This window comes from Camelus bactrianus, chromosome 11, assembly GCF_048773025.1.
Source record: "Camelus bactrianus isolate YW-2024 breed Bactrian camel chromosome 11, ASM4877302v1, whole genome shotgun sequence".
NCBI lineage: Eukaryota > Metazoa > Chordata > Mammalia > Artiodactyla > Camelidae > Camelus > Camelus bactrianus.
Genome location: NC_133549.1, coordinates 25,938,590 through 25,962,438, shown reverse-complemented (window position 1 = coordinate 25,962,438; position 23,849 = coordinate 25,938,590). Strand labels below are relative to the sequence as shown.

The 23,849-nt window shown below is 36.5% G+C and overlaps 1 protein-coding gene across 5 annotated transcripts in view; it reads left to right on the top strand.

The window, feature by feature from the left end:
* The first annotated feature begins 1,442 nt into the window (after window positions 1-1,442).
* Window positions 1,443-23,849, top strand: part of WDR11 (WD repeat domain 11) — a 48,033-nt gene continuing 25,626 nt past the window's right edge. For 2 of the 5 annotated variants that reach the window (XR_006720040.2, XM_074373529.1), the window contains exons 1-11: window positions 1,443-1,600; window positions 2,575-2,686; window positions 7,520-7,673; window positions 8,663-8,836; window positions 10,893-11,079; window positions 13,246-13,411; window positions 13,832-13,946; window positions 14,756-14,963; window positions 15,249-15,352; window positions 18,561-18,737; window positions 21,342-21,426. Coding sequence is in view for 4 of the 5 variants with exons in the window: in XM_074373529.1 (XP_074229630.1) it covers window positions 1,515-1,600; window positions 2,575-2,686; window positions 7,520-7,673; window positions 8,663-8,836; window positions 10,893-11,079; window positions 13,246-13,411; window positions 13,832-13,946; window positions 14,756-14,963; window positions 15,249-15,352; window positions 18,561-18,737; window positions 21,342-21,426 (1,568 nt within the window). In the remaining variant the exon portion in view is untranslated. The remainder of the gene's footprint in view (window positions 1,601-2,574; window positions 2,687-7,519; window positions 7,674-8,662; window positions 8,837-10,892; window positions 11,080-13,245; window positions 13,412-13,831; window positions 13,947-14,755; window positions 14,964-15,248; window positions 15,353-18,560; window positions 18,738-21,341; window positions 21,427-23,849) is intronic. The other 3 variants (XM_074373532.1, XM_074373531.1, XM_074373530.1) reach the window with 3 other exon arrangements.

Below are 23,849 nucleotides of genomic sequence, written 5' to 3'. Positions count from 1 at the left end.
GCTACCTGCAGAATGGGAGGAATTTTGTTGTAAATCTGAGTGTATTTATTCCCCAATATCACAGTTGCCTATAAATGTGTTTATCTCCCCTGCTAGACAAACATATCTGCAGATAACAATAACATAGGGTATAAATATTGAAATAGCACAGAAGAACAGCAGAGAAGAGTGATTTCTCAGAGGTCACTACACAACACTTCCATTTACACCTCATTGGCCAGAATTTAGCATTGTGGCCTGACCTCGTTGTAAGGGAAGCTGTGATACACTTATTCATTCAATGGAGTGACAATGTGTCCAGAAACAAATTGTGGTTATGTTTCCATGAAAGAAGGAGAGAATGAATTTGGGGAACCAATTAGCAACCTCTGTCACAAAAGGCATCAATAATTTTTAGTAAGGGAGAGAGTGATACATTTAGATCTCTGGTTATGGGCATCTCTTGTAGCCCCAAAAGCATCATCAGTAGGGAATGGTGAGGGGCAGGGAAGGTAAGAGTGCAAGGGAAGGGGAGGGAAACAGCCACAGTGTGTAGATGCCAGAGAACAACTAAAAGCCAAAACGTGTTCATTAACTTTAACAAGTAAAAGGCTATTGGAGGTAATCTTTGAGAAAGCTGTTTTATAGGAGTGATAAGGTGAGCACAAAGACCTGTGATGACAAAATGACCATTATTGTGTCCCTTTCGTTGATCAAGGAACTAATAGTGTTTTGGGGGAGAAACAGACGTATGCAAAAATCATTGTTGTAAAGAAATCATTGCGTCAAGTGCTATAGTAAAGGATTAACAAAGTGTGGAGCACAGAGGAGGGAGGGATTGAGTCTGCCTTGAAGGAGAGCAGCAGAGGAGATATTGAAAAATGAAAGCTAGTCCAACAAGCAAACAGGTAAAGCGGCACTTGGCCTCAGGTGTAATACTACTTTAAAAAAGTCTTTCCAAGACCAGAAATGGAATTTTCTCCAAATTTAAAAAATTTTAATATTCTGGCTAGTCATCTCATTCGTTGTCTCCATTCATCCAATTAATCCCGTTCATTCATTTATTCTATAAGCTCCACGAGGACGGAGACTTTGTGCCTTCTTCATGACAACACCCCCGACGCCTACAACAGTGCCTGCCATTGGGATTTGCCCTAAGTTAACTGATCCAAGGCAGAAAGGCTAGTTGGAATTTTTAGCCTTTGCTTTTCTCCTTTTCCAGCAGTCGCACAGAGGTCCAAGCAGTCCCAATCTGAAGAGGACATGCGTAACTGGAGGCAGAACCACCTCCTTCAAGGCACAGCCCGGTCCTACGCAGAGCTGCAGAACCAGCACCGTAGCGGAACCCTGACTCAGGCGGAACACAGGCGTGTTCGGAATGTGACGGTGGAGGAATCCGGGGGCAGTGGAACCTCTGACACGGCGGAACCAAAGTGCGGCGCCCGCGGAGCCACTCGGACTGTTTGGAACGGAAGCGCAGCGGCGGCCGCTTCCTGGTTGAGGGTCGCAGCCGAGGGCCGGGTTTAGCCGCGGCGATGTTTCCCTATATGGTGAATTTTAAGGTGTCGGCGCGCACCCTCACTGGGGCCCTCAACGCCCACAACAAGGCGGCGGTGGACTGGTGAGGGCGCCGGGCTTTGAGGCCGCCAGGCTCGGCCAGGAGTTTGTGAGGGGAAGGGGAAAGAACAAGAGGTTTCACCCACTGCTTAGGTTGGCCTCGCCGAGACTGGGTGCCGCCTTCACATTTAGAGATGTTCATTTTAATGCTGAATTTTTGTTGTTGCTGTGAAAGTAGTAAATGCGATGTGGGAACTTGCCCTGTGTGATTATATTTACCTTCGTTCTCCCATCTCTGCTTCTCTTTTCCCCGCACCTCCTTCCCCACCATCCCATTCCGTTTTCTTCACCTCTCCTCCAGTCTCGGGGCTTCTACCCGTCGCCAGTTCCTCTGACTACGTTCTCTTCCCCATTCTGTTTCCTCTTTCTTCTGCATTCACCAATGTGCCAGACCCTATGCCAGGCGCCTGTGCTCTCACTGACCCTTCATTTCACCTTTCTCCTTTCACTATAAAATGACACTGCAGCTCTGAAAGTTAATAATAGGTAAGAAGCAAAATTCTGTAGCTTTGTCTGCTGGGAATGTTGGCAAGAGAACTGAAACCTCTTGTTCAGTGTGTGTCTTTTTGCCTGGTTGGAAGGACCGGGGCTAATCACAAATACTCTGGCTCATGATCCCAGGCACTTTGTGGTTGCTAAGTATTCCAAGTTGAGTGAGACAAGGCGGCGTATGCTCACAAAGGCAAATAGTCGACCCGAGTTGCTTTATACATCTTTACGGCTCGACATGCATATCTTTCAGTATATATACATTTATATATGTATCTCCAAAAGAAAAATGGATTTCAAAAAGCTTTTTTTAAGCTTAGCTAGACCTTTTGTATAAATGGTACAATGTAAATTACTGGCCTTTGGTCTTAGATAATAATTGTACTAAATGTTGGTGCGTATCAGATTTATCACTTATTTAGGGTGGCTCTTGGTGAGAGAGTTGTTTTGCTTTGCTTTTTAACTTAAATTTTAACACTGTTTTGTTAGGGGCTGGCAAGGTTTAATTGCTTATGGATGTCATTCGCTTGTGGTAGTGATTGATTCCAGTACTGCTCAAACTCTTCAAGTTTTAGAAAAACATAAAGCTGATGTTGTCAAGGTAAGTCAGACCCCACTTTGACTTGTTACATATTGTCTATTCTAAAGTTTTAGGTATCACTAGAATCTCATTAAGTCATATGGACAAATGTTGAATAGGTTCTAAATATGATAATTTATTTGGGGCAGACTTGTATTTCCATGTATATCACTTAATGTCACGTCAGGATGAGCTGTTAAACGCTAGTTCTTAGGTCGTTTTAAAACTGATGGAAAACACTAATCTTACCACATATTGGACTACTCATTCATTCATTAATATGGAGCACCTGACATGTGCCAAGGGTATAGAGATGAAAGTCCTCAAGCAATTCATTTTCTAGTGAGAAAGAAAGAAAACACACAAACACAGTGTGTTAAAAGTGAGACTTGCGAAGTGTGCGTTGGGAAGACAGAGGAGTTACAGATCACCTAATTGTAGGGACAGGAGGAGGGTCACGGACGTCTTTTCATTTTAGGGACTGGTAAATAGTAGTTGGCTAAGTGAAAAATTCAGGGAGGAGCACTGCAGGAAAAAGGGAGAATATACACAAAGGGAAGCAGGGTGTGAGGATGCCTAAAAGATGAGATACATGCGTAGGAGTGATGAGAGGGCCGCCCGAGAAATTCACCTTCCCTGAAAGCTTTATCAGGTTATGCAGAAATTTAGATTTTTAAGTAGGAGATTGATATGATCGTATTTGCATTTTAGAAAAACTCACTCTGACAGTAGTGGAGGATCTGTTGGAAAAAGGCAAGACAAGGCAGTGGGATCATTTAGGAGACTTTTGCAGTGATTTTGGCAGGAAATTCTAAAGGCCTGAATAAAGCAGAGGCATGAAGGAGTCATATTTAGGAGCTGTTTGAGAGGTCAACTTGAAACCTTTATAATCAACAATTTTAAGGAAGAGTCAGAATAGAATGACTCGAGTTTCTCGGATGACAGTGTTTCTTTGATAAGGTGAGTGTGTATGAAGTCAGTGAATTTACGTTTCAACATGCAGAGTGTGAGACGCCTGGGGCAACTGAATTATACTGATCCGAAATTTTAGGAGAGGTTATGATTAGAGCTAGAGATTTGGGGTCTTTTTTGTTGTTGTTAACAGCTTTATTGAGATATTCATACCATAAAATTCAACCATTTAAAGCATACAATTCTATGGTTTTTAGTTTATTCAGAGTTGTGTAGCATCACCACAATGAGTTTCATAACACCCCCAAAAAACCCTGCAACCCCCCCCAACCCCTTTTCCCCATGCCTTTCATCCCTAGGCAACCACTGATCTACTTTCTGTCCTGTAGATTTGTCTATTCTGGAAATTTCATATAAATGAGATGATACAATATGTGGCCTTTTGTGCCTGGTTTCATTCACCTAGCATGTTTTCTTGATTCATCCATGTTGTAGCATATGTCAGTCCTCTGTTCCTTTTTATTGCTGAATAATATTCCATTGTATGAAATACAACATTTATTGACATTTTGGTATTTCCAGCATTTTAGGTATTACAAATAATGCTGCTATGAACATTTATGCACAGTTTGTGTGGACCTATATTTTCATTTCTCTTGGGTGTATGCCTGGGAATAGAATTGCTGACTCAGACAGTACTCTGTGTTTAACTTTTTGAGAAACTGCCAGACCGTTTTCCAAAGAGGCTGCACCATTTTACATTCCTGTAGCAATGTATGAGGATTCCAGTTTCTCCTCATCCTCAACAATGCTTGTTATTACATGTCCTTTTGATTGCAGCCATCATAGTGGGTATGAAGTGGTTCTCACTGTGGTTTTGGTTTGCATTTCCCTGATGGTTAATGATGCATAGCATCTTTTCATTGGCCATTTGTAGATCTTCTTTGAGAGATGTCTGTTCATTCCTTTGCCCATTTTAAAATTATTTTTTTTAAATTATTGAGTTGTGAGAGTTCTTTGTGTATTCTATATAAGTCCCTTATCAGATGCATGGTTGACAAATATTTTCTTTCATTCTGAGTTATCTTTCACTTTTTTGATAGTGTTCTATGAAACACAAAAGTTTTAAATTTTGATGTAGTAAAACTTATTTTTTCTTTTGTTGCTGTATCCAAGAACCATTGCTTTTCCCAGTGTCAAGGAGGTTTACATTTTTGTTTTCTTCTAAGAACGGTCCCGTTTTAGCCCTTACATATAGGTTCCAGATCCATTTGAATTAATTTTTATATATAATTTGAAGTAGGGAAAAATACAGTTTTTTTTTTAATAACGAAATATATCTTGTGATCTTGCTAAACTCATCAGATTTAGTAATTTGGGTGACTTTTTGTTACATAGACAATCATGGTGTCTGCAGATAGTGACAGTTTGAGTTTTTCACTGAAAATGTGTATGTCTTTTCTTTCTTTTTCTTGTCCTGTTGCACTGACTGGGACCTTTACTACAGAGAATAGGAGTGGAGGGAGGGTGTTCTTGCCTTGTTCCTGAGCCTGGGAGGAAAGCTTTCAGTCTTTCACCGTCAAATCTGATGTTAGGTTGTAGGGATTTTGGGGGGGGAAATACATTTTCTCTCCCCTTCATTTTGTCTTTTTGGCATTTTTGGCGTTTGCATGTCTTTGTGTAGATCTGTGTTTCAGTCCGGTGTAATATTCCTTTTGCCTGAAGAATTTCCTTTAAGTCTTTAAGGCCCGTGTCTGATATTGGGTGATTCTCTCAGCTTTTATTTGTCTGAGAAAGTATTTCACCAGTTTTTTTCTCCTTGTAGTACTTTAAAGATATCACTCAGCTATCCTCCAGGTTGGGTAACTTTTGATGAGAAATTTTTGCCTTTGTTTCTCTGTATATAGTGTATCTTTTCTCATCTGGCTGCCTTGGAGATTGTCTCCTTACCTATGATTTTCAGCAGTTTGATTATGCTGTGTTTAGGTGATTTTTTTTTAATATGTACAGTGCTTGAGGTTTACAAAAATAGAATTCAAGTACTGTGTTCATATACATATGTATAAATACACACACACACACACACACACACACAACAGTAATTCTTACCTGTGGTAGTTTTATTCTGTAAAGTTGTTGCAAACACTGATTAGCGAATACTTCAACATGGACTGCCCCTCGGGGAAATACATGGTTATGTTCGTGTGAGCCTCTAGTCACAATATTTTCATCAACTGATTGGTACATAATCTTGTTTTATATGTGTTTCTGTTAACAGACATCTTGTTTAATATGCATTACTGATTCATCGTCATTGAACTCATGGCTGACAGCACTGTAACTCATGTCTGAACAGAGCTCACTTCACATGTTTTTTTCTGAAGGACACATCACAACTTCTTGCACTTAGGAACACTAGGCAGCACTTCAGCCCTGTGCTTGGGGACCACTGTAAACAGTGAAGTCATCAGCAAGAAGCACAAAAATGCAGAAAAGTGTGGTACTGACTAAATACCTTGAAAAATGATGAGAACTGAAAACAAGATCGCCTCGCTCACCCACATCTGGAATGCACTTGTATGTTGAGGGACTCAGATTTTTCACCACTCTGCACGTGTCCATGAATGACTGCAGAAGCACTGCAAACACTGATTTTTCAAATAAAATCACAAATAAATTTTAGTGAGTAGACAAATTCACAAATACAGAGTCTGCAAATAATGGGGAGCGACAGTATGCATATATTCTCACATATGTAAAGTAAATATATATACACACACAAACATATATACATACGCATATGCATAGACACATTTCATTAAAAAAATTCTTGACTGAGTGAATCTTTTAAACTTAAGGCTTATTAAGACTGAAGTTTGGAAAACTTTTTGTTTCCATCTTTTTCATGAACACTGTTGGAAATGCTTCCCTAACATAGCATTTTTTTTGAGTGTGTTTACTTATATATACTTGTGTGTGTGTACATATGTTTACATATGTATCTGTTTGAAGAGTCTGTGGCTTCAGTTCATTTACTAAACACATACTTGTTGAGCACCAGCTGTGTGCAGCACTGTGTTAAGGTCTAGGAGTAGAAATGTGAACAAGGACCATGTGATCCTGCCCTGTGGAGCTTACAGTTCATTGGTTGGTGATGGGTCAAAACAAAATAAATAAAGTGATTACAAAGTGTTGTGTGGAAGATGCTTTGAAGTAAGCAAGTAGGATGCTGAGCTCGAGGAGAAGAGAAGTGGTGGCCAGGAAAGTGGCCAGGGGAGGCCTTGGCTCAGGGTGAGGACTGTGTTTTATCCCTTACTGTGTCAGCGATTGATGCTGAGGAATTAACCTGATTCATGCTGGGATTCTTGTGTTTATTATTTTTTTTTTAAAAACTATTCTTAATGATATTGCTAGAAACATAATGCATAGATTTGTTTTTTAGAGAAAAAAAACTGTTAATATTTATTTCCAATTTTATGAAAGAGGGACAGCCAGAGTTTTTGTTTGCTTGTGTTTTCTCCTGTTTTTCCGTTTGTAAGGTTTTTGTAGCTCTAAGTTGTCTCCTTTAAATTAGAAGAATAGGACGCAGAAAAAGTTCTGCTTAGCAGTTTAGGATTTAAGATGTTGTGTCAGAATTAGATTTTATGGTCATTACTATGATCAAGTGGTACCTCAATGATCATACCATTTTAGAAAATGGTATTCTGGAGTTTTATCTGAACTTCCTGCAGTATTAAAGCTGTGCCTCATTTTTCATATTCTAAAGGAACATTATGATGTTTTCAAAAATATTTTAGTTACAACTCTTAAAAAGTATAAATAATAAAAATGCCTGACTTTCAAGTTGGAAGCTAGTTTCCTATTTTTGTATGTTTTATGAAAATTATGTTTAGATTCATCCAGTGCAGGTATTTACTTGATTTGATTTCTTCTTGATACTAGGTTAAATGGGCCAGGGAAAATTATCACCATAACATTGGCTCGCCATATTCCTTGCGCTTAGCTTCTGCTGATGTCAATGGAAAGATCATCATTTGGGATGTGGCAGCAGGAGTGGCTCAGTGTGAGATCCAGGAGCACGCAAAGCCCATTCAGGGTGAGGAGTCTGTCTGCTCAGTGTCTGTGCTAGTACACTTGCTGTTAGAGTCGTTTGGCTCGTTCCCCCCTTTCATTTAATTTCATCCCTTGTCAGCCATCTCTTGATTGTGTTTAGCCTGTTCTGCTGATCCAGATCTGGCTTTCTGTTCCTTATCAGCACGCTTCTGGGCTTATTGCCTCAAATCTTGGTTGATTTGTTCTTTGGTAAAATGCTTTAATTTCAACATTGCCCTCAGTTGAGCATGATGAGAAAAATTAAGCTGCTGTAAACAGTCTTGGAAATCTAAGCCGCATGTAAGTAAACTTGGCCAAACTGCTATTTTTGAATTAACCCTCAGTACTTACTTTCCATTAATAGAGATAATCACAGTTGTGTTCGCATTTCCGTATAGATCGTTTGTTTGCCTGCCTGAGTTACTGACCTGTGATCAACACAGTATTCCTTGGACTCTTTAGACTTTAGGCCTTGACTGAGTGGTTCTCTTGACTGAGTGAATCTTTTAAATGACTATTTAAAAACCATTTATTGAGTACTTACTACACTATTGAACTAGATCTTTGTCCTGTTTGTTGTGAACAGACAGGCAATTCTACAAAGTCTCTAATTCCACAAAAACATTCAGAGAGTCTGACATTGATCTTGGCTAGGACAATCTTTGACATAAAGTTTTAATTAATGAATAGTGCAAATTGCCTTTTTTTTTTCTTTGAAGTACTATTTCAGATTACTTGGAAATTTTGACCTTGAGATTCTAATGTCCAGACAGCTAATCTTTATATAAAATTATCTTTTCCTCTCAATACGTGTACACATATATGCAACATTGATGAGCAGGGTGGAGTTAAGATTTTAAGGATTATGTAAAAAAAAAAAAAAAGCCAAAAAGCATACCCACACAAAAACAATTAGATATCAAGGACACATTGGCCTAGTGTTTTGAAGTGGGCGATTTCTGAATGTTGCCTTTGTTTTTCTGGTCTTTACAGATGTTCAGTGGTTATGGAATCAAGATGCTTCCCGAGATTTACTGCTTGCCATCCACCCGCCAAATTACATTGTGCTCTGGAATGCAGATACTGGCACCAAACTCTGGAAGAAGAGCTATGCAGATAACATTCTTTCTTTCTCTTTTGACCCTTTCGATCCCTCACATTTAACTCGTGAGTACTGGTTTCTTGGGGAAAATGAATTGAGGTATTTGTAATGTGGTTAATGCTGTGTACGTGGGACACTCACACACTCCCATTGTACAGCTGTGCTGTTAAAATGACTGAGCACAGTGGAGAAGCACAGCTTGTCCATATATCTTCAGCTCCTACTACAGATACTAAATCATAACCCACAGCATTTGCAGGTATGCTGATGGTTAGAAATTTAAATTGTCAAGCTAGACCTTCATTGTGTGGAACTTGTGCATAGAATCAGATTAGTCACAGAGAGAGTTGCTGTGTTATTCTAACTCAGACTTAATTAAATTTTCTTCTAGAAACATCGAAAGAACCTGTGTCAAGGGTTTCATTGTCTGTGGCCAAATTTATTTCTTCCTTTAAAAAAAAAATTGTTCTAACCCATGCCGTGCAATTTGAGTGCCCTAAACAGATGCATGTCAGGAACAGACTCAGCCCAAGGGTTTTTTTTTCTTGCAGAGGCTCTTTTGTCAGTGTGCTTTTGATGTTTGAGCTACTGATCTAAAAGTTAGATTTTAGACAGATATTTTTGTGACTAAATTATTTAAAAAATACTGTCATTCAGTTATCCAACAGATATTTCTTGAGCTATTACTAGTCAGGTGTGTTCTGGGAACCTAGAGTACAGTGAACCCACATAAGAATTCCTGCCTTCATAAAATTTGCGTTCCAGAGAGTGGGAGTCAGGTGGTAAACTATGTACATAATGAATTAATAAATTACAACATATTAAGAGGTTATAAGTGGTATAAAAAAGTAAAATAAGATGAAGGGGATGGGAGCAGGCAGGTTGCTGTATTAGATGAAGTGGTCATTTTGATATTTGATCAAAATTTGAAAGAGGTAAGGGAATTAACTATGGTAAAGAATGTTTCCCCTGGATTTGAATGACTCAAGAATTCTAACTTGTACCCACCAACATTTATTGAGGCGTGTGTGTATGTGTGCGTTGATGGAGAGAGAGAAGGGCAGACAAGTGGAAATTACAGTGGGAAACACAGCTGTATAAGTAATTGCAGTTGGCTTTGTGGCAGAGTCAGGGGGTGAGGACATCACAGAAGTATGAGGACTAGGAACTTGAAGGATGACTTCTGTAACCTGAAAAGGAGACAAGGCTTCAGGCTAACTTACTGCATCTCTATAATTTGGTTGATGAAAGCACTGCATGTTTCAAAGCATCAGCTAACCTAACATCTTTGATTTGCTCATTGAATGTTCTGGGGTTGTCATAGTTCTTGAATACTTTGTTCTCTGTGTTTAAAGCAGCCTTGTTAATTGCCAGGAGCCAGGGTAGATAAGATTTTTTATGATCAGATATGTGTTAGCATTTGTCAGTCCCAGTTTTGAGGGGGATTATTTTTCCAGTCATAAAAAAGCGTAATTTGTAGTGCTAAATGTGGTGCTGCCTCCTTGAATATTTCTGTTTCCTGTACTTAGTAAACCACTGTTGGCACTTTACCTTTACTTAGATATAAAGAGAAAAAGAACACTCTTTACAAATCCTGCGGTTCAATTTGATACTCAAGAGGAAAAAGGAAATCCATTTTGACTGAGTAGCTCATGATAATGATAAAAAATCAGTATCATCAAGTCAAATATTTGAACTTGCCAAGTGTGGTGTTCAGAGCCTCTTATATCTGGGATTTTTTTTTCTTCTGTGAATTTTATATTCTGAAAGCCTTTGGATTTTGAAGTTGTGGCATATAATGAGGAAAGATTTTTAATGAAAGTCCGTGCACTGAATTTATTGGAAGAACAAACATTTGTTCTTTCTGCCAGTAACCTTCTGGTATCTTTTTAATATAAAACATTAATTTGGAATGCTGAGCTTGGAGGCCTCCGAGGAATTGTAATGGACCACCTGTTTCACTTTAACTTGGAGAACATCCCTGTTATGTTATGACTGCATAACACTGCCAGTTCTATATTATTAAAATGATCATTACTCTGCTCTCAAAATTATACTGGGATAAAACTCTACGCTAAGCTTGATTAAAGTTTAATCAGAGTTTTGCTTCTCTCTACACAGTGCTCACCAGCGAGGGCATTGTGTTCATCTCAGATTTCTCTCCGTCCAAGCCTCCCTCAGGCCCCGGGAAAAAAGTTTACATATCCAGCCCACACTCCAGCCCAGCTCACAGCAAGCTGGCTGCAGCCACAGGGGCCAAGAAGGCTCTTAATAAGGTGAAAATCTTAATCACTCAAGAGAAACCTAGGTAAGTTGCAAGTGTGAAATAAAACTAACAGCAGCATTCGTTTATTTTACTCAGTATTTATCTATTTAATCGTCTATTCATGAAAGCCTCATTTCTGGAGATGTGCGAAGATTGATTTTCCTTCTTATGTCACCCTTTCTTGTTTCTAATTTTGAATTTATAAGAGAAAAATGATTTTTAGTTTCTTCCCCTAAGAAGAGATTCAGCATTTAAGATGATTCCTTTGTTTCCAGTAATGTGATAAATACCCCCATTGATTTTTATAGATGAAAAATTTTGACTTTTTGATTTTTTACTTCTGAAAATGAGATAAAGATTCTAAAATTGTGGTCACTGAATACATTAAAAATTGGGGGACAAAAGCTGGATTTTTATTTTAAATACGTTTTCTTGACTTAAATGCTGTGTGATCTCATTAGCCAGTAAAATACAGGTATTTTTCTTACGCATATAAAGATGTTTCCCATGCTGGTTAAGGGCCAGGATTTGAGGGGAAGCTGTAGCTATGTGACTCAGAATGTGCTTTAATCTTGCTCAAATTTTAGTCTCCCAATCTCTGAAATAGTGTTTTAAAGGATTACAAGGGTTGTTGTAAGGATTAATAGATAAAATAACTTAAGTACTTGACATAGTGTATGATAACTTAGTAATCGTTCCTTTGGTAAATGCTAGCTATTATTGTTTATTTCAGAAATTGCGACTGAATAAAATTTTATTTTAAGGAACTAATTTTATGTATTAAAAATAGATTTATTTTTCCTAGTACTATGATTGTTCTTATATTTTTATTGCTTTGGCAGTTTTTTGCCATTCACTTAAAAAAAGCCTTTATTTTTAATATGCTAAGATTATTCTATCTAGACTTCATGGGTAATTACCTGCAAAATATATGTTAATATGCAAATTGCTCTACAGATACATTCTGAATTTATATGTCAATATCATTTTTTATATATTAAACCATAGGCTGGTTAGGTTCACTAATTTATCCCCCACCCTGTGCCAAAATAATTTAAGATTACTCCTTAAATATCTTGAGAACTTTTTATTTACTTTTCATTGATTCTGCATCATAATTATTTTGTAGTCTGCATAGTTTTATAAGTTATGATGTATATATTTTATATTTTCTCTCATGTGAATCATGTGTTCATCTTGATATTGGGGAAATGCATTATTTATCCCTTTGAATAGATCCGCTCTGAGTGCTTTCACATACACTATTACATATAATCTTACTACAGTCCTGGGCAGTAGTACTGTGCCCATATTATGAATGAGAAACTGAGTCTCACATTGTTTTAAATATGTTACTTCAGGTCACCCAACTAGGAAATTCAGAGCCAGGATTTTAATGCAATCCACATCTGTCTCTCTAGTCCTCTAACTTTATTTTAAATTTCAAAACCTTTTAATAAGAGTATTATGTAAAAAGAAAATGGTACATAATTATATACCTATTCCTATTGAAATATATTTAATATAATATAAATTTATTATAAAATAAATGTAAGGTTGTGTTTAAATATACACAACAATCACAAATTTCTAAGAAGATTTTTGAGACTCTAACAGTCTTTACAATCATATTGTTTTATCTCTTTTATTTACGTAGAAGAAAATGCTGTGGTGAATAAAATTCTCGACTTTGTTTCAAAAAAGATTTAAGACAGCTTGAAAGTGAATGAAGGCAGAGTAGAGGAAGTGACTTGCCCAAGCCCCAAATATGAAATGACTCCTGATACAGTTGCCTAGTCTTAATTACCCTAAATGCTTTGTTTTAATCCTGAGGCTTCATTTCAGCAGTCTGTCTAGTACTTCCAGTTACAAAATAAAAGAAAAACTATCTTATGAATGCCTTATAGCATTGTCACTTACCATCCCGTATCATAGACTCTAACTACTTTACTTTAAATTTTCAAGAATGTAGACACATGTGTCTGTCCATCCTATTCAATATGATTGTCATAATTTGGATTTTGGCACAAAGGGGAGATCTAAGTTTTAGATGCTAGCCCATGTTGGTCATTTTTGGAAACAGTTGTATATTCTCATTGATAGTTATTATGTGGAAAGTATAAAATTCAGTCCTTTATTAGCTTTTTCTGATATGAATAAAGTCTAGCTCATCTCTTGATGCCTAAAGTAAATGTTTATTTTTTTCAGTGCTGAATTCATAACTCTCAACGATTGCCTTCAGTTGGCATACCTGCCTTCCAAAAGGAATCACATGTTGCTGCTCTATCCTCGAGAGATTTTAATCCTTGACCTTGAGGTGAATCAAACAGTGGGTGTGATTGCAATAGAACGAACAGGAGTTCCGTTTCTGCAGGTATCTACAATTTACAAATTATATCACCAGCAGTTGATGATGAATTATACAGAGAAAAACCATAACCTTGCAAAATTCCTTAGTTTCAGTTTCTCTTTTATATTTATTTAAAGATTAACAATGTTATTTTACATTCCTTATTTTTCTGCACTTTTGATTGGTTTGATTTAACCCTGGAAATTCTTCTGACTGATCTGGAGCTACATTTTGAACTATTTAAGTTATATGGATAAAGACAAATTTTTTAGGATTATAGATGGATTTTTTTAAAAGGTTACTAAATTTTAAAGCTAGGGGATTATATGTGTATTTTTGTGTTTTGTTTTTTGCTCATATTCTCTGAATTTGAGTTTATGAGTCTCACGGTATATACTTTTGTAATTCATTGGTTTTAAAAACAAATACATCATCTATTTGCAGGTAATTCCCTGCTTTCAGCGTGATGGTTTATTTTGCCTACATGAAAATGGTTGTATAACCTTACGTGTTCGAAGATCTTACAGTAGTATTTTCAACACTTCAAATGAGGAACCAGGTGAGTTTGTATCTCACAGCAATGTTAATTGAATTTTTCTTCAGAATTATTTTATAAAATTTCATGTGGCAAATACTAGCCAAAGCATGGAGTTAATGATAATCCTTGCCTTAAGAAAGTAGAGTATGGTTATAACATGAGGCATAAAGAAGCCCAAGGCCAAGATTAATCTCTTGGTGTTATGACAGTGTACCTCCTACATGCAGCAAAGATAGTAATATTTTGTAGTCTCTTCTTGATTGTATCCATGAGCCAAGTAGATGTTATCTTGTGTGACTGTTTCTTTAGCACAAGTCCAACCTTGTATATACCTTTATTACACCTTCTTGACCCCTGTGCTTTAGAGATCTCCGTGGTAAAGTGACATAGGTTCATAGGTCTCTAGGGCATTCAGTTGTCAGTTTCAGTCTCATCCTGGAGAACAGAAATAATGTTTTTGTGGAACAGTATACTATATGACGGTGACAGTGACTTTCACATCTTCTGTAAAGAACGGTTATTTTCAGGCTTTTTGTAGACCACTGTAAATTATGATGGGCTGATCCTTTTTTTCAAAGAATTTTCTTTGTTTTAAAAATATTAAGTTGTTTTGATTATAAGTGTTAGTTTGGAAGTTAACCTTGGTGTAGACAGTCACTGAGTGAAGTATCTTTATATTCTGAAGTTAGTAATTGTGAAGAGGGAAGCCATTTCTGACAAGCCTTTTCTTCCTGAAGGAATGGTATCCTTTTTGACTGAGGTTTTGTTTAAATTAAAGTAAGTAGTAATCATATTGATATGGTTGCTTTCTAATATTTAAAAGAAAACAGTACTTTCTTCAGATCCAGATCCTGTCCAGGAGCTTACCTATGATTTGCGAAGCCAGTGCGATGCAATCAGAGTGACAAAAACCGTCCGTCCCTTCAGTATGGTGTGCTGTCCTGTCAATGAGAATGCAGCTGCCCTCGTAGTGAGCGATGGCAGGGTCATGATATGGGAACTGAAGTCTGCTGTTTGTAATCGAAATTCACGGAACAGGTAAATGAATCAATACGATTTCTTTTTTGTTTTGTTCCCTCCTGTTTTTTAGATTACCAGACTCATATAAAAATAGCAGGGCCTTTTTTTCTCTGTAAAAAGGAAATTAAGTGATAATTAAGACTTCAGATTATTAGGGAGTTATGTAAAGCTGACTATGGGTTAGATTCATGGATACTGTAAAAACAGATAGAATACCATGATTTGAAATCAGTTTGTTTGAGTTGTAACATGTGATGCAGGTTTTAAATATGTAAGAACCATCTAATTATCATGTCTTTGCAGTAGTTCGGGCGTGTCACCTTTATATTCACCAGTGTCTTTCTGTGGAATTCCTGTAGGAGTGCTACAAAATAAACTCCCAGACCTCTCCTTAGATAATATGATTGGTAAGCTGCATTTTTTTCCCTCTTTCATGTTAGGTATAGTTTTTGAAGGGCAAAATTAATAGAGTCAGACTACAGCTGTTACAAAGTCAAAGTTAATACTTCAGACTAAAATGTAGACTTGTTCTTTCCTAAATAAATCAGAGGGGTATAAAATATTTAAGCATAACTGTACCTGAAGCAGGATAGACTAGCCTTGTAGTATTGGAGTTAGAAAGTGTTCTTTCATGAGAGACTCTGATCCAAATGAAAGAGATGGTGTGAGGCATCCAGATGCTGCCTGTAGCCCTGGCTGGGCCGTGCGGTACCTCCTCAGGGCCTCCGTGCTCACTGGTCCCTCAGCGCGGAGTTGAACACACGCTTCCTCTCTCCCCCTTTCTGGTACTCCTGATTTAAAATTGGGCTCAGGTGTTGCTTTCCTCTCCCAGCCTGATTTAGGTGGCTCCTAATAGTTGTCAGCTGATTGTACTTGTTAGTTTACTTGTCTGTTTCCTCCAGTAGATTATATGCTCCACCAAGGGTGGGCTAGTGCTTGATTCCACTTTGCATCCCCAGTGCTCCGCACAGGGCCTTGCACATTCTAGATGTGGAATATTTGTTGAAGGAATAAAGTAACTGGGCAGTGTTAGAAAAAAAATCATTTTAACTTTTTAGAGGTTTTTTTAGGTTTTTTTTTTTTTGCTGGGGGGAGGTAAATAGGTATATTTACTTGTTTTTTAAATGGCAGTACTGAGGCTTCAACCCAGGACCTCGTGCGTGCTAAGCATGCATTCTACCACGGAGCTATACCCTCCCCCCGCTTTTAACTTTTTGATATACATTTTCTCATTTTCATGTTGGGAATTCTTACTTTCAACAAATATTTATTTGCAGATAAAATGTTGCTTCAAAGTTATTTAATTATTATAGGGCCAACACATATGCAAGGAAGAAGGAGGATTGGTTGTTTCAAATATTACACAACTAGAAATTGTAAATATGCTGAGCAATGCCGACGTCTAATTTTTTTGAAATTGTGGCTAGTGGTTTATATAGGATTTTCTTTATCAATATTTGTTCTTCCATAATGTAATTGAAAATGGATATTATTTACTAGATTTTTCTGCTTAAATGCTAGATAGATGATATACTAGAAGGAGCATTACCTCATTAATCCCCTTAATCCAAGATGACACTTACTGGGTGCTTAATACTATGTTAAGTACTGTGCTAAATTGTCAACAACTCTGCAAGGTAGCTGCCATTATTACTATTATTATTATTACCATTTTATTTATGTGGGAACTGAGACCCAGAGAGATTAAAAAACTTGCCCCAAACTACACAGCCAGTATGTGGAAGAGCCATAATGTGAAGCGAGTCATCCCGGTCTGGAGTCTGCTCCTTGCCATGGCCTCTAGTCCTGTCTGCTTCACTGTGATCTGAAGCAGACCTGACCTCTCCAGGCCCTGGTTTTCCCATAGTTCCTGCCAGATGTAGAATCCTTGTGCTCAGTGACACTAAAATAACTTTTATACTTAAAAGTCTTTCTTTTCACTTTCCAGACATAAATCCATGTGAGGATGTTTAGACACATAATTGTTTTGCAAAATTTATTTTATCAGTAACACAATTTTCTGAGTTAATTGGCCTTGTCTGCACTTAATATAAAATAGTAAAGTGAAAAGAATTATAAATACACGTGCATAGAAATAATCAGTAATATTAAGCCTGTAGGAGGTTGAAATTTTATGCTGTTTAGTTATCTAAGTGATATAAATTACATTTTTTAAGAGACAAAAGGATACAGATTATACAGCAGTTCTTGACAATGTTGTTGATTTAAAAGTATTAAATAAATAAATCTTTGTTGCTTGAAAACACTTTAATTAAAACTTTTAATTAAACTTTTAATTTGAAATTCACTGTGTACTTAGTGATAATTGAAAGCAATTCAGTTAAATACAGAGGCCTGATTTATATTCATTGGGTAAAGGCTGCTGCTTATTAAGGCATAATCTGCCCTACTTTGTGAATCACCTCACATGGAAGATACTTTATTTAAAATACGGCAGTTCCCTGAAGTCAGCTCCAAGCTACCAAGGGCTGGTAAACATGGTGCCTCTGTGGTGAACTTCCCATTCCTTTAGACCCTGTCTTTTGTTAGACCCTTAAGATTGATTATCAGTTGTACGGCTAATCCTAAGGGGTGGTTTCATTTAGATTAGATTGATGGCTACTTTTTTCCGTGTATCTTACAGATTTTAAAATAACATTATTACTAAAACAACTTTACAGCTTTAAAAGGTTTAGTCAAAATCCTGTCACCCACTCCTGGTAATTGTTTACATGTTTCCCTTTCACAACATATGTGCATATGTGTGTGTGTGTGTGTATGTGTGTGTGTGTATGTGTGCATATGTGCATATACACACTCACTTTTGACAGCTTTATCCCAGACAGAGTTCAGTACTGGTTTAAAGGAATAAAATTTATACACCCTTATTAGTGAATGGTTTTGATTTTGTTGCACTCTTTGTGTTCACATTTTGTTAGAATGGTTTGTATTCGAATCATCTTTTTAGTTTGAGGTTTGATAACTTTATGGGTGCTGTGTCTAAAAATAATGCCATTTAGCTACGGACAGTGATGGTTTATAAATCATATATTATTTATTGTATGTTTTTGTATTTATTTTACTTATTTATAAAAAAGTATATATTATAAAGCTTAAGTGTTGTAATTACATTGACACTTTAATTGAAGATTTCATATTAGAAATGTAAATAAGTTCTTTGAACCTGCTGTTTGTGATTACCAGTGTTTTGTGCACTTTACAAAGTATGTCACATTGAAAAGTGACCCTTCAGAAAGGCAGTAAGACAGGAACGTGCTGTAATATCTTACACCATGGAAACCGTTCTCTAACCCTAGTCCTCTTGATTTGCCTTTGGTGCCCTAATACCAGGAACTTTGGCTGAAAAAGTGGTTCTAGAAGACAAAGGTCCCTGAATTCTGGATGGCAATACCTTGGAGTAATCTATCCTTTGAGATGTTAGGTGATGCAGTGTAAGTCCTGTAGCCAAATAGGACCCATTGTACAGCTACAGCCCCTCGAGGGCTGCATCACACCTTCTAGACCGGAAGAATATTTCCACTGCAAAGTTCCTTTAGATTTTTCAGATCAGCGTACATTATAATTAATATATTTGTACTTTTTATTAAAAATCAGGGCAAAGTGCAATTGCTGGAGAAGAACATCCCAAAGGCTCCATTCTGCAGGAAGTGCACCTCAAATTCCTGCTCACAGGACTGCTGTCAGGACTGCCCTCACCACAGTTTGCTATCCGTATGTGCCCACCGTTGACCACAAAAAACATCAAGATGTATCAGCCATTGCTTGCTGTTGGTGAGTATTGGACCTGTTCTTTTTTTTGATTCTTAATGTCTGTTTTACATTTTTAAGACATTTAAGTTTCTTGGTTACTAGAAAATCCTTTATTCTCCTTGAGACTGCTTTAAGAGGAGGAAGAGGCAAAATGAAATTGTGTAAATACTCATCTTGAAATACTTTTTTTTTCTGTTTTACTCATCTTTTTTAATCACAATGAATACTCATTCACCTGACGCCAGATGACAGAGACCCTGACACCATGGGCCTGTTTCTGAAATGTCAGGAGGATAGTCCCCGGGAGATGCTGAAACCGGACTGCTTGTCTTTTCTTGGACCACCTCAGAGCTCTTTCTGTGCATGTTATTTTGTTTCGGGTTTTTGTTAACTAATAATACAGCCATAATTAGTAGTTTAATAACAGCACTTTCTTCATTTGCTAAGAATTTTATGTTAAATATTGTTTAAAGGGTCTTTATAAACTAAGATTTGCCTTTTGGATAGAAAGTGCATATTTTTATGCTATAGATTAAAAAAAAGTTGTTCTGGGTTTCTTCTTGTCACAGTAGTTTCACCTGATTAACCTGATTTCCTTTACGAAGATACCCAAATTTTAATTTGCTATTAAGTGTATAAAGTTAAAATACATTTCTCTAAAATTTTGAAAAATAGTATATTTGTTTGAAATTGTCAATATTTTTCTTAAGATGCTATTGATTGGCTTCTGGCTTTCTCCCAAAAGATCTGTAAACATGTGACTTATGATCTTTTTTCCTAAAATGAAAACCTGACCACGTTTATCTTGTGGCCAGTGTGTCTCAACTTAATGGCTGACTTGTGAGCACTAATGGCTCATTTGAGTGTTACTATTTGACACTACTCTTATTTTCCCATGTTTTCCGTTATTATCTTTCGAAAGTGATTTGAATTTTAAGGTTCAATGGCCTATGTGTACAGGTGTCCAGATTTATATAAATGCAGATAGATATTTAATTTTTGCTCTAGAAACCGATTCATGTTAAACCTCTTGCTGAGATTTCACTTGGGATTTGTCAGTGTATGTAGTGTGTACATCTCTGTACAATGTCAGTATACCCAACTTGTCAATTAGGATTTTACTAATTTCTTGGAGAAAATTACTTCCTGGGATAGCCAAATAATAAGAGCTAAGCCAGGCTCTGAGATTTCCATTGTAGAATAAGCTGTGTTGTACTGGTATATAGTGAATATCAAGTCATTGATTGAATTTAGTATAGCAACAAAATAAAAGCAAAAAATATAAGTGCTTAAAGTTTTGCAAAGTCATTAGGGAAGTGAAGCAGAGTTCAACTGAAATTACTTCTTCTGGGGCCCTTTGAGTGTTAGATCATAGGTTCAACATAATTAAAATGTGCAGAATGTAGAAATCATACGATTATTTTGAATCTGCTAATTGAAAAGTTTTAGTAATTCTGTAGATATTTTTTCAGTACTAGAAAATATTGTGAAGTAGGTGATAAATGTAAACAAATATAATACTCTGTTTTTCTAGAATAGTTTTGCAAAAATGTTCTGCAGCTTTAATTCAGCAAGTTAGCTAAAATTGGAATTTGCCTACCAGTTTTACTTTTATTATTATTATTGTTGTTGTACTATTTCTATGTTCTACTGTTTTCTATGAATTCATTAATTCTTTTTAAGTCATGTACAGTGAGAGTGATTGTGCAACCACTTAAATTATTCACTTTTCTTGCTTAACTTACAAAAACATGTTAAGGGCTAAAAATCAATTTCTCAGGAGAGTATTACTTTCTCAAGAGGCTGTATCTCTTCTAATTAAATTTTAGGCACATTACCTGATACCATGAAAAGCTTTAGGCAGAATAATAACTGCAAATCATAATTATAGTGAAAACAGAAATACTAATAATCATGTACTACTTCGTTCTGGGTGCAGTACTAAGTGTTTTACATATGTTTCTTATTCAATGTCCAACAAACAGATCTTCCATCATTCCTATGTTAAAAGGGATACAAACATAGATCTAGTGTGGACAAGTAATTTGCAGGAATATAGGGCAGAGCCAGGGCTTGAACTCAAGACTTCTTTAACTGCAAAATTCACAGTTTACCACTGTACTTAACCAGCTCCTTATGATTTATTTAAAATTAAAGAGAGGACAAAAAAATGTATGTATGTAAAGAAAACCGCAATAATCAGGTTAATGAGTTCTGCAGCTTGCTTTTTTGAGGACCAGCTCAAAATCTCAGTAAGTATAAACTCTCATGTGTAAAAAAAGTGTAAGAAAATGCATCTTCAAATTTTGTGTGTATTGAGTTAAGTTTTGAAGTCTTTCTGTGAAAGTCTATCCCTGGACTTAGGTAAGATTTCAGAGTACCTAAAATTAGGCTCATTTGTGAAAAGAGGGAAAACAGAGAAATTTACTCTTTCTTCACACATAGCTTGGGTCCCTTTCATAAAAAATAAATGTTACAGAATGATTAAAATCTCGAGAAAAGACTTTTATTAGATCTGGAACTTCCACTAGATTAATTCTCCTCTGTTACATCATTTTATTTTTTATTTTTAACATTTGGAATTAGAATTAATTTTTTCTGAAATGCATTACATCATTTTAATAGGTACAGGTAATGGCTCTGTCCTGGTGTACCATCTCACCAGTGGCCTGCTGCACAAGGAGTTAAGCATCCACTCGTGTGAAGTCAGGTGAGTATGTCACTGAGATGTTGACATCATAAACATATGTCATACCGAAAAAAGTTCTTGTGGACTTTTCTGCACCGAATACTCTGTAGTGGTGATTATTTGACTAAAAACTTCGAACAATGAATATTCATGTTCAACTAATGGCTGTGTTTTCAGGGGTGAGTACTAATTGTTTACTCTATAGAGGACATTATGCAGTGGAGTAATTTTATTCCTTTTATTCCTGCATCTTATTTATTTCCCCTAAGGTGTAGGCTATTTTCTCACTGGAAATCACTCTGTTCCCTTGTTCAGGTTTATGTAGTTTGTTTTCCATTTCTGTAAAGGTCTCTCAGTAGGACTGCTCATGAAAAATGTGGATAACGTCATTTTAATTGTTACTTAATCTCATGTATTCTTTCCTTCTGACATGTGACTGTTTTGAGTGCCGTGTATGCAGAGGTATCTGAGGGAAGGCTAACAGGACAGAACACTGCCTCTTTTTCTCTGCTTTAAAGCGCACACATACCTGCCACATGGTGTTCTTTTGCTGATCCAGTGGCTGCTTTCGTTTCTTTGCCCTGGCAATGATGGATTGTAAAGTTACATATGTATAATGTAAATTTATTAATTGTCTGCTATTTTTTGATGATCTTTTAACAAATGTATAAGAAAGGCCATTTTCTTGCCTCTCTACATTATACAATTATAGGTCTCATGTATACATTAAAGTTCTTAGTGAACCCTTACTGAACACATTATTCTGAGTAAATGCATTTTCTGAACAGGGAAGGATTAACCCTTGAAGTATCACAACTTCTGACTGTGATAGAAGTTTCTGGAAAGTTTACTTTGCCTTATTTTTTCAAGCGCATGTTTTTTTTGGTATAGCCTGGGTGCCTGTTTATCGCCACCTTGTGCTGTGTGCCTCCAGTATCTCCCTAAATACATCTCCGTGGAGTACTGTGTCTTCAGAAGCGTTAGGCTTTTAGGGAGCAGTCACACGGGTATCTGTTTGGATCCTTCTAGGCTGCTGTTCATCTTCTTTTTCTCCTTCTAGAAGTCCCTGCTGCCACTGATACCTTCTCTCTTCTGCTTTCCTGTCTACATTTCTTCTCTTGACATTTCCTTTCATCCTTGGTTTTTGTGTGTATTGTTTCCTTCTATGGCAAACACCAGTCAATCAAAACTCATCATTCAATCAGTACTTGTTCTAAGGATTATGTTAAGTATTAGTACTTTGCATGCATTGTTTCATTGAATCCTTCCTACAGCTCTAGGCAGTAGGCACTGTTATTATTCCTAATTTACAGAAGAAAAAACCGAGTATCGTAATCTGTGAAAGGTACATGGAGTTCAGTCTAGAGCTCTTATACTTAGAGTACATGTGCTAGATCTCCAGCTAAAACAGTCACATAGATTAGTAGGAAATATTTTGGCAATAAGATAAAAATATTGACTGAGCCAGGATTAATGCCAAGAGTTTGACACATGCTTCTGAAAAATTAAGCACATTTTCATTTTTTCCCAAACATTGTATTTTATTGATTGATTGAGGTATGAGTGAGATATAATAGTTTCAGATGTAAAATGTATTAATTCAATATTTGTATATGTTGTGAAATAATCACCACAATATGCAATCTTTAGTAAAGACACATTAGCTAGTTAATCGGTGAGCTCTTTGCTATAAGTAAGATTGTTATTCTGGGTTGTTCAAGTCATAGACGTCACTAAGTACATGACTTACACATGTTATGATGATGTTTGTTATAGAATGACACCAAAATTGTTCATCAAGTGTTACTCGGGATACCAAGTAACTCCAAGGGCTATGCTACTCTGTCTGGTATTGTGAACAATCACACAAATATGCTCCATTTTTTAAGTACAAATTTTCCCTCTTAATTGCCATTTTGAAGATAGTTCACATTTTATAACCAGAGATGGTGCCCAAGAGGATGCTAAAATCCTGCTGTCTTTGTGTTTCAATTAATGCAATTATAGTATTACAGTTAAAACCCATTATGAAAATTTCACAGATGTGTTATAAAAATTGGTGAACTTATTAGCAGTAAGCCCAGCACATTCTAAATATACATATGCAGATTAAAGGACAGCTTTTAGGAAGTTGCTTTCTACTTTGTGCTAAATGTGTTCTTGAAAACCACTTAATCTTAAGTACTTGAATCTTATGCATACATGTGTCCAGGGACTGCCTAACTGCAGATGGTTGCATCTGTGTGGTTTTTTAAAACTATGATGTTTTAAACAGTATGCTTTACAAATGTGAAGTATGTATTGAGCATCTTCTGTATGCCTGTAAACAGACAAAACTTTGGAGTCTTACAATCCAATCTAGTAGGCAATGGAATTGTACATGTAGGTTTTCTTAGATGATTAGAGTTCTTACATTATTAGTTGTTGTCATTGTTCAGTGGCCT